The sequence below is a fragment of the Nanorana parkeri genome, unplaced genomic scaffold (assembly GCF_000935625.1).
Source record: "Nanorana parkeri isolate BGI_ZX_2015 unplaced genomic scaffold, ASM93562v1 scaffold964, whole genome shotgun sequence".
NCBI classification, from domain to species: domain Eukaryota; kingdom Metazoa; phylum Chordata; class Amphibia; order Anura; family Dicroglossidae; genus Nanorana; species Nanorana parkeri.
The window spans coordinates 288,385-299,960 of NW_017307232.1; the positions used below are offsets into that span (position 1 = coordinate 288,385).

At 42.4% G+C, this 11,576-nt stretch overlaps 1 protein-coding gene across 4 annotated transcripts in view; it reads right to left on the reverse strand.

Annotated features, from left to right (window-relative positions):
• Positions 1-11,576, reverse strand: part of IQGAP2 (IQ motif containing GTPase activating protein 2) — a 236,998-nt gene that overhangs the window by 149,406 nt on the left and 76,016 nt on the right. Inside the window, exon 1 of one of the 4 annotated variants that reach the window (XM_018566628.1) lies at positions 7,943-7,984. The exons of the other annotated variants lie outside the window; for them this stretch is intronic. Coding sequence (XP_018422130.1) covers positions 7,943-7,970 — 28 coding nt within the window. The 5' untranslated portion in view covers positions 7,971-7,984. Of the gene's footprint in view, positions 1-7,942; positions 7,985-11,576 lie in introns of those variants that run through there. 4 annotated transcript variants of the gene reach the window in all.

Consider the following 11,576-nt stretch of genomic DNA (forward strand, 5'->3'; position numbering starts at 1 on the left):
TTTTTTTTTTACTGCCCTTACCTCGTCTCCACAGACCAGTGTGGTGAGGGGCAATCATCCATGATAGACCGTTCTTTAAGGGATCTCCAGGGGGAATCCAAAGGGGGATAAACCAATGGAAAAAATTCTAGCTTCAATTCCCTGGAAGTGGCTTGCAAATTCAAATTTGGATCCGAATCTCTGGTGACGTCACGCACGACGGAACTTCCGCGCATGCGCAGATGCCAGCTGAAGCCGCTACTGCCCATCCTGTCTCGCCCACACATCACAAACAGACAAGACCGCGGGGAGCCGGCCGAGGTGAAAAGGACATCATACAGCACAGCAGGTAAGTGAAACCACAACAGTCTTACCCTCCCTGTCTGACAGGCTGCACAGTATATGGAAAATCCGGCTTCCTCTCATGGAAACAAAGTTTGTCCTTCCCCAAGGGGACACCCTTGCACGGGGCCGAGTCTTGGAGACTTCCCAGGGGAGAGAGGCTGAACTCCCCTGAGGCCAATACGAAATCAATCAGTTGGCAAATAAAGAAAAACTTCTCAGTAACATACAAACAACCCTGTCCTAGGGGGACAGGAACAAAAAGACTGGGGAAGTCAGCAGGAGGAGGGGCTTTTATAGAGAGGGTTAGGCCTTGTTTAACCCTTTTGGTTCCTGTCAGCTAGGGGTAATTGGATCTAAACCCATTTGTCAGTGCTGCCATGGATATGGCCAGGAAACTTTATTTGTATGTAAATGAAAAACATGTTTGTTTAATGAAGGTAATGTGATTTTAAATCAGCATGCAGAGCTAAATGCTGATACAATTTTTAGTGCGAAGGGGTAAAGGTCCACTTTAAGCTTATTGAAGATGAAAGCTTTCGGGATTCTTAGATGCCTTCTTCCACCTTTCATCTGAGGAATCCTGAAAACTTGCATCTTTAATAACATAAGTTAGCCAATAAAGACCTAAACTTCAAACTTTCTGCATTAATCAATGGCTAACATGGTAGAAAAAGGCTACACTTCCAGCACCCAATGTGACTTCTTGCATTTTTTTCTTTAACATATTCTCTTTTTATGTCATTCACTACCATGCTGGAAAATGGGTATTGTAAGAACTGCTTTACAATGTTTCAGCTATCCAGTGCTTTTTCCTGCCTGACTCACACACAGTTTGAGTAGAAATACGTTTGCTTTTGTTACTATGAAGCCCAGGTTCAACAGGATAAAAAAAAACATTAATAATGAGGACAGTAGAGACGCTTGATGCAGACCTCTGATACATACCACATAAAGGCAAGAGCTTTAGTTATGCATAATCTACAACACAGCTTTATGAGTTAGAGCTTAATTAAGTGGCTGCAAATATTTAGATTGCCAGTGTTGATCCTCCTGCGCAATTAAAGATTTACATGTGGATAATCACAAGCAGCTTGTTCTATATCAGAAAGCATGAAGTCTCTTGTGATGCGTTGTATATTTGTCACATTCAGGCAAGCTGACAGAAAAACCTATCTCTGTTTCCAAGCATTAAACCTTCACTTCCAAAGTCAAACAATTTTCATGAAAAAACATTTTAGGACCAGTGCATGCAAAAGAAAAGCAGATAATGTGACCTCTCACCTAGATCTTACATATCTCAAAAACAGCACCTAGCTAAAAGATGTGACTGATAAAGGTCCGCCCAAAAGGGATACTTGGATTGATGGATGCTGGTGTGTAAAATTATCTACTTATGGTGGCCATACACTGTCAATTTTGGCTGGTTCTCAAGGAACCAGCTGGAATGCGCACAGTGGTTGCTGCTGTGGGCACCCCTCCATCAGCTGATTAAAGGGTCCGGTTGGAAAATCTTTAAACGAACAGAGAGGGCAGCCAATGAGCTGGTATCTGGTATTCTGAAGACAGTGGGAGATTCCTTGATCAATGCTTGTAAGCATAGATGGAGGAATCTGTTGAATGAAAAAAATAGAACAGTGTATGACCAGCTTTATTCCTCATCTCTCACAAGGGCACCTATGATGACATTGCCTCAGCAAACATCTCAGTATGCTTACTCAACATCCAACCACCAAAATGTGCCATATTCCAGACATCCATACATGCATAATGGAAAGCTATGAGCATTGTCTGTGAGACTAGTGCACAAATAATAAGACAGACCAAGAATTGTAGGTTTTCAACCCAACCATTCTTTTCCGACTTCAAGGTATCCAGCATTCATGGATATTTACAGCAAATCTATCAATAGGTGGAGGTAATAGATGATGCACATAAAATGTATGTTACTTCATACTACATAAGTATATTTGTCAAAATTGGCTATGACCCGGCTAGGGTATTTTTATGTATTATTCATGTTATCATTAGGCATGTAGATGCACCATAACCGCATTTACATCCCTACTCTTTAAATAGAAGTTACGGTACATAAAAGAATATACATTTATTGTTTCAAACAGGAGGACCTACACAAAACTTGGCAACCAATTAAATTTTTAGGTAAGCTGAATAGGAGGGTCCAGTACCTTCAAGGTTGATCACCAAGACTCCTCTGGGGTATATTTGATACAAATTAGGGCTAAGGGCCCATTCACACCATGTCCGGATCATCTCCAGACCGGAACCGGATTGTTTCCGGTCCCAAAATGCATCCTAATGTAACCCTATGCTATTTCTAGTCAGAGCAGTTTGTTCCAAACCAGACCAGAAAAATACTGCTTGTCCTATTTTGTCTGGTCTGGAATGCTCTGGAACGCATTAAAAATGCATCAAAAACACATGCAAACGCATTGCAACGCACCTGAAAGACCATTTCAAACAACAAAAGAAATTCCAAACGCAGCAAAATCACAGTAAAAACGCTGCAAAAACGCAATGCACTGCGTTCCAGAGCTAGTCCAGAAAATGGTGTGAACCTGCCCTTAGGCCTGGTTCACACCTGGGCGTTTTACAGCGCGTTCCTACGTGCTGTTCCTACGTGCTAAAACGCTCAACATGTGAAAACCAATGATTGTCTATGGGCATGGTTCCCACCTGGGCGTTTTACAGCGCGTAGGAACGCGCTGCAAAACGCCCTACGCCCAAAGAAGTACAGGAGCTTCTTTGGGGCGTATTTGCAGCACGTATCCATTGGGAAACAGCCAGGTAGCCCTTGGAAACGTGCGTTTTACCTGCGACAAACGCACATATTCTATACGTCTAGGTGTGAACCCAGCCTAAATGTTTAAATCTTTATCTAGCATATTACTATTTTAGAAATGCAGCTTTTATGTGAATATGTGGGCTGCACTGTTCCCAAGAATACATTACAGTCAGTAATTATTATTATTTTTTTAATAGGTAAGCTAGGTCAATATCAGGCAAATGCCATTGCTGTTAATGGAACCCCATTAAAGAAAACCAAGTATGAATAAGAAAAAAAGCATCATACTAAGCAGAGTGCTTTTATTGTGCACACAGCATTTCCAGTGTCTTTCAGGAAGTATAGCTTCATCAATGCAAGCTGTTATCAATAAAGCCATCCCTAGAAGGGTCATGTGCAAGACAATCTTTAACAAAGCTATGATGTTCCTATTTTTGCCAAGATAAGGAATGGGTGGGGGCATAAGCTGACCATACACTGCTCGAATTTTGAGTCCTGCTGCTGATGCCAAAATTCAAGAATTGTGTGGCCCTGTTGGCACTACTCTGTTTGATAAAAGCTGATTTTCCAATCAACTTTTGTTGAAGGAGCCAGGCCAAAACTTGTGAGCTGAACAGTCAATGCAGACAATCAAGAGATTAAGGTCTCATTCACACGGGGGGTGTGTTGCCCCGTACAGTGTGAGGGACAATTTCTGATGTACCCGTAGTGGCAGGAATAAGTGTGCAGTCAGCTTATGTAAGTCTATGGAGATGGAGGAGCTCATGTACGTCTATGGAGACGCATGAGCTGTGCGCCCTCACATGCTTCTTCCTGCAGCTCTGGGTTTTGCCAGCCGCACACAGACCTGAATGCATCATGTATGCGCCCGTGGCCGTACTTCAGGTGCACTTGACTTTCTTCAAGTCAAGCAAGTGCCGAAATTTGGGCCAGGCAGTTTGTCCCTCACGAAGTAGCCAAGTAGTGAAGAAGTAGCAAGAGGGCAGGGCAGGGCAATGTCATAATTATGGGGGACTTTAATTATCCGGATATAGATTACACAAACGAAACAGTATACTCAAGAAGGGCCTGTCACTTTTTGAACACTCTGACATAATTTTAAGGGGCAATTGGTGGAAACCTCAACTAGAAAAGATGCTCTGCTGGATTTATTACAAACAACTCAAAGCTGATTGCAGATGTGGAAGTCGGGGATAACCTAGGGAACAGTAACCATAGAATGATAACGTTCACAGTAAACTCCAGAAAACAGACATGTCGCCACGACACAAACACTCAATTTTAAGAAGGCTACTATGAGACATAGTAAAAAATGTGGATCCGCGCTTTATGGGTAGCCCTGATATTAAATTTGAAGGATGAAATCTTCCGGAATATGAACACCGAGGACAAATAGGTAAATTTCAAGGAAATCTTAAATAACAAAAATTGGTCAGTGCTTTCCTTTTACAAATAAACTAAAAAACGGGTAAGTTAGACCAGGGTGGGTAACTAGCAAGGTAAAACAACACATAAAAAGGAAAAAGGTAGGGCCTTCAAAAAATATGTCAGGGGTCAGCATCGGCATTCAAAAACTACAAGGATTGCAACAAAACATGAAACAGGAGCAATCGGTGGCAAAAATAGAATACAAAGAACAGATAGCAACAGAAAGCAAACGGAACCCCAAGAAATTCAAATGGAACAAGAAATGGAACATGTAGGTCCCATAAAGGAAGAAGGGGGAAGGTTAGCTACCAGTAAAAGGGAGAAAGTAATTGTGTTAAATTATTTTCTTCTGTCTTTGCAGATTAGAAGGACGTGGGTAGCGATCAGGGCATCAGCTGTAGGAACAATAACAAACATTTTTATGTATTTTAGTGGCTGTCGGAGAGCAGAGTAGTGCAGAGGCTAGAAAGGTTAAATGTAAACAAATCCCCAGGACCTGATGGGTTACATCCGAGTGTACTAAAGGAACTTAGCCAGGTCATTGCCAGATCATTGTATATAATTTTTAAGAACACTATAAATGACAGGTTTGGTCCTGGCTGATTGACGGAGAGCGAATGCGATGCCTCTATATACAAAAAGGGAAAACGAAGTACACCGGGTAACTATAGGCCAGTCAGCTTAACGTCAATAGTGTGCAAAATATTGGAAATCCTCATTTTTTTATTATTATTGATACCTTCTGTTTTTGTGGTGGCTCCTATTACCACCTCTGTCTCAATAGAGCCACTGCTAAGTGCACAATTTCCCCTCCAAGACAACACTGATGAACACCGACACACACAAGTGGCAGAGAGAGGCTGGGACTGCATTGGTCCTTTGACTTGTCCACCAGCCATGATCGACAGTTCACACATCAGTGAACTTTAGAAACTCTCTGCTATTCATTGTGCATATGCAATATTAATGAGTATATGAGGGATCATAGGACTTTTAGTCCTGCCACCGGGCATCAGGGAGAGACTATGTAAGCGCTGCCTCCACTGCCTGGAAGTTAGGTGGAAGTGCAACACCAGAAAACCAGAGAGTAGGAACATTGAGAGAGGTAAATTAAACAATTCGAAGAAAACTAAAAATGTAAAAATAAACAATGCAATTATTAAGCATAACAAAAACTCTTCTTTAGGGAAAAGCATTATAAGAAACAAGGGTTTGATATGAATTTAAATAATTCTTATTAAACTTTTAATCTTTTTAATAATGAATTCAGATCAAGCAAACATACATGGTGCAGCAAAGTATTTCTTCACATTTTGGCCCAAGAACTTACAGTCGTCATGTTTTCAAACAGCTGACTCCAACTCTCTCAACTCAGCTCCCCTGAACTTCCTGTCCAGTACAAGATTACCACAAAGGAGCAGAGTAATCTCCAGCAGCTGTCCATCTACTAGCTTGGAGAAAGGAGAGGAGCAAAAGGAAAGTATTGTGCCTTGTTGTGCCTGTATGTTTTTGGAGGCACACCGCTTACTAGCACACACAAGGGTGACTCTATAGAACCCTGTAAGGGTTCCAATTCATACAATTTCCAGACAAAATATGGATGTGTTTGCACGCATGTGTATTTTTTATGCATTCCAGTGCATTTTAAGTCTCAATTTGGTCTGACTTCCTAGTGCGTTCCAGTGCGTTTTTTAGTCTCAATTGACTTTCTAGTGCGTTTCAGTGCATTTACCTGCATTTTGGTGCATTCCAGACTACAGAATGCATGCAGTACCCTTTGTAAAGGTTCCGGAACTGAACGCATTGGTGTGACCACGCCTCAATTTTTGCCATAGGAATTAATGGGGATGTGTTTTTGGACCAGACAAAAAAAAAAAAAGAATTCTGGTCTGGATCTGGTCCGGATATGGCGTGAATGGGCCCCGAGGTCTGGTTTAGACCATTCCAGAGTGTTCACCCCACGAACGCACTGTATCGCAACCCATCCGGCTCCCTGCGTTCAGAGGCGGTGCATTGCATTTAATGGGACTGCAGCCACGCCCCCCGCACCCGAACGCGTGTCACATTATGCCCGCGTTCCGTTCCAGTGCGATCTGCAAAAATGCTGCAAGCACTATTTTTGCAGATAGCACTTGACCGGAACGCAGGCACTGATGTGCCACGCGTTCGGGTGCGGGAAATCGCACTGTTTGTGGTGTGAACCGGCACCCAAACAGGATATCAGGGTCCAGCTGATTCTGCAGGAAGCTAAATCATCAAGGAGCAGCATCTATTGCAAGTGATTTAATTGACATCTGAAATCGCTTGAAAAACATTTTAATACTTAACACTTTAATATCACTTTAAGGACTACAAATCTATAATATGTATTTTGGAACTGAAGAGGTAATAATTCTTTAGGACTAGTTTTATGGCCGTGTCACAAAGTAATAACTCTTCTTAAATGAATCCTTTAAAAAATAATAACTGCAATAAACATAAAGCATGAAAAGATTTTAGTGATTTATATTTCCTCCAAAGCATACTATGCCTAGATTGGAATTGCTTTGGCACAGAGGGTCAGGGCTCCCACTAGTCGGTGACTCAAACGCTCAGCACAGGACTGAAATAGTTCTGAAGTCACACATGCATCCATCCACTGTGAAAGTACAATTTCATGCTTGTTTGTGACATTCAAAATCTGGCTGCAGATCCTCGGTACACACTGTGTCTGAGCATACCCAAAAGGCTGGAAAGTCAACCCATCTCGATTTAAAGGAATCCTGTGACTCCTCAAAAGCCTAATAACCAGCTTACAAAACAAACAACAGCGTGTGATCGGCAATTAAACTAAATGGGAAAAAGCAAAATATACAAAGTTTATTACTGGAGGAAGCAATGAAGACAGCTGTGAAAGCTGCACCCTAAAGAGGCTCTCGTTTTTGGTAGATTATATAGAAGAACTATCCCACTTCCTCCTTTTAAAAGGAAAGCATTTTTGTGTTTACCTCTAACTAAATGACATTTAGCTTGCTAAAGCACAGGGCATTATAAACTGTCTTTTGTTTTGATCCTTTCTTGCATCCTGGTGCTACTGATCTCCTGCAGCCTCTTTGCAACCATGTCCCGTCTACATCTGTCATGGCAGGTTTCCTAAAAGTGACAACAGTAGACCAGGCCTGTTGAAGCGGCAACTTGTAGGCACCATCAGAAGTCTGTCTATGTGACACCGCAAAACTACTCATCCACTCCCTTGTTATCTCTCGTCTTGACTATTGTAACTCCCTCCTCATTGGCCTACCACTACACAGGATATCCCCCCTTCAGTCTATCATGAATGCAGCTGCCAGACTCATTCACCTTACCAACCGCTCAGTGTCTGCAACACCCCTCTGCCAATCCCTGCACTGGCTTCCACTCGCCCAGAGGATAACATTCAAAATATTAACAGTCACCTATAAAGCCATCCACAACTCCGCCCCCGGATATATCTCAGACCTTGTCTCAAAGTATCACCCTAACCGTCCACTCCGCTCATCCATTGACCTCCTGCTTTCCAGCTCCCTTGTCCACTCCTCACATACTCGCCTCCAGGACTTCTCACTGATTCTCTAGAGTCTCTCCCATCCTCTGGCATAATCTCTTCAGGAAAGCCTATCCCACCTCAACCTAACCACTGAACCTTCACATTCTCACATAATTCATTCCCACAGCTACCTCATGTATCATTTCCCCCTCCTCTTTTAGATTGTAAGCCCTCAGGGGCAGGGCCCTCCTTACCATCTTGTCTTGAATTGTATTGCAACTGTAATGTCTTCCTTATATTGTAAAGCGCTGCGCAAACTGTTGGCGCTATATAAATACTATGTAATAATAATAATAATAATAATAATAATAATATGTGATAGGGTGACAACACAATTGAGAGACAGGGGCAAAACATTGCCATCTATAAACAGGAAGTGTCTAAACAAGGACCACAAGATATTATTTTAGTGAAAATATTGAAAGTTGGTTGTGAAGTTACATTAACATTTACATATATTTTAAATTAAAGTATTCATTTTGGAGTTTTGTAACACTATTATACTATGAATCAAAAATCAATAATGTCCATGCCTCTAAATAAAGCCCCCCTTTTAGTACCTAAAAGCAGCTGTGCTAAAATTAATAACACCACTTATATACCTTTAAAAGCCCATTCACACTAGAGTGGTTGCGGATCAGCGCGGTTACCGCACTGATCTCAAAAGGGAGATTTTGGGAGTTTTTAATTGAGTTTCAGCGCTGAAACGCTCAAAACCCGGTTCCAAATCGCCCCGGTGTGAACGGGGTCTTATACCAACAGCGTTATAAAATTTTAACTTCACAAGTCATGTTAATAACATTCACAGTATCCCAATAACATCCACCAAACATATAGAAACATAGCAATAAATTATTACAGGCCCTGTAGCACTGATTGTTCATTCATAATAGTAAACAAACCGTCAGCTTAGAGAGATGACGGGAGCTCAGTGCTGTACCTCCCCCAGGAAGGTCCACATTTTGGGCTTCACACTGGTGGAGGGTGGAGCTGCAGCCAGCAATAACATAAAGAGGTGCTTTGTTTTTCCATATAGGGGCCACTGATCAGAATAGGGCCAAGTGCTATATGCACTTGGCTCCCTGGTGGATAGCTTCGGCCGCCAGAGCCCTTCAGTTCAGCCAAACCAAAGGGCTGCTGTATGGGCCATTCACGATAGCCGCACAGCAGCCGAACAGTTCAGCCAAGCCGAACGAATATGTTTCGGCTCGGCTGAGCCGAAGTCACAGCCGAAGCAGCGAGAACGGACGGCCTCGGTAATGTAAGCATCCAAAGGGAGCCGAAACCAGCCGTACTTAGCTGAAGTGAATAGCCGGACAGTGTTCAGGTCACTTCACTTCGACTCGGTAATTCACACGACTGCCTTTGGCAGCTAAGTCAATACCCCCTTAATATTTGTTGTGACATTTCTTTAGATGCTTTGTGAATAAAGTCTCAGCAAATGCCATAAATAAAGCCACTGGAAACCACTCTCCCAGACCTACTGTATCTTAGAGAAAAGATAAATATACTGGCACTCTTCAATTGTAAAAAACCTTATAGGTACTAAGATTGCCAATGGTAATTCATTTCAATATTCCTCTGTCTGGAAAAAGAGGAGATCTAGGCACAGCAGCTTTCCAATTCAGCATATGATTAAAGATACTCTCCTGTATTGAAGGAATTCTTCCTTTTTTTTTCCTAATGAGCTTCTATTTCCTTGTGGTGGGTATCACAGCAATGGAAAATTCCTCTGTGCTCATGAATGATGGAAGGTTTCTGCACTAGAATTAACATATGACCAAATCGCTTTAACACATAAAAAGAAAAAATGAAACCAAACCAGAGTAGAAGTATGAGGAAATAGTCCGGTGTGACCACATGGATTTGTAACCTGGACTGCTAGACAAATACATGAGATCTGCTGATCACACTGAAACCTTTTCAAGGTTAATCATCAAATTCAATGCACTTAATTCAACAGGAGGAGAGCATGGGGAGCCTACACCAATATCCTCACACAAACCTACACCAATATTTATATTAGACAGCCTACAGACCGGTGTGACCACATGGATTTGTAACCTGGACTGCTAGACAAATACATGAGATCTGCTGATCACACTGAAACCTTTTCAAGGTTAATCATCAAATTCAATGCACTTAATTCAACAGGAGGAGAGCATGGGGAGCCTACACCAATATCCTCACACAAACCTACACCAATATTTATATTAGACAGCCTACATGGAGTATAATGGCAGACAATATAAATAGGACCACTGGGGGGGGGGGGGGGGCTTACCATGCGGGCGCCAGGGCGATCATAATAGTAAACAAACCGTCAGCTTAGAGAGATGACGGGAGCTCAGTGCTGTACCTCCCCCAGGAAGGTCCACATTTTGGGCTTCACACTGGTGGAGGGTGGAGCTGCAGCCAGCAATAACATAAAGAGGTGCTTTGTTTTTCCATATAGGGGCCACTGATCAGAATAGGGCCAAGTGCTATATGCACTTGGCTCCCTGGTGGATAGCTTCGGCCGCCAGAGCCCTTCAGTTCAGCCAAACCAAAGGGCTGCTGTATGGGCCATTCACGATAGCCGCACAGCAGCCGAACAGTTCAGCCAAGCCGAACGAATATGTTTCGGCTCGGCTGAGCCGAAGTCACAGCCGAAGCAGCGAGAACGGACGGCCTCGGTAATGTAAGCATCCAAAGGGAGCCGAAACCAGCCGTACTTAGCTGAAGTGAATAGCCGGACAGTGTTCAGGTCACTTCACTTCGACTCGGTAATTCACACGACTGCCTTTGGCAGCTAAGTCAATACCCCCTTAATATTTGTTGTGACATTTCTTTAGATGCTTTGTGAATAAAGTCTCAGCAAATGCCATAAATAAAGCCACTGGAAACCACTCTCCCAGACCTACTGTATCTTAGAGAAAAGATAAATATACTGGCACTCTTCAATTGTAAAACACCTTATAGGTACTAAGATTGCCAATGGTAATTCATTTCAATATTCCTCTGTCTGGACAAGGAGGAGATCTAGGCACAGCAGCTTTCCAATTCAGCATATGATTAAAGATACTCTCCTGTATTGAAGGAATTCTTCCTTTTTTTTTCCTAATGAGCTTCTATTTCCTTGTGGTGGGTATCACAGCAATGGAAAATTCCTCTGTGCTCATGAATGATGGAAGGTTTCTGCACTAGAATTAACATATGACCAAATCGCTTTAACACATAAAAAGAAAAAATGAAACCAAACCAGAGTAGAAGTATGAGGAAATAGTCCGGTGTGACCACATGGATTTGTAACCTGGACTGCTAGACAAATACATGAGATCTGCTGATCACACTGAAACCTTTTCAAGGTTAATCATCAAATTCAATGCACTTAATTCAACAGGAGGAGAGCATGGGGAGCCTACACCAATATCCTCACACAAACCTACACCAATATTTATATTAGACAGCCTACAG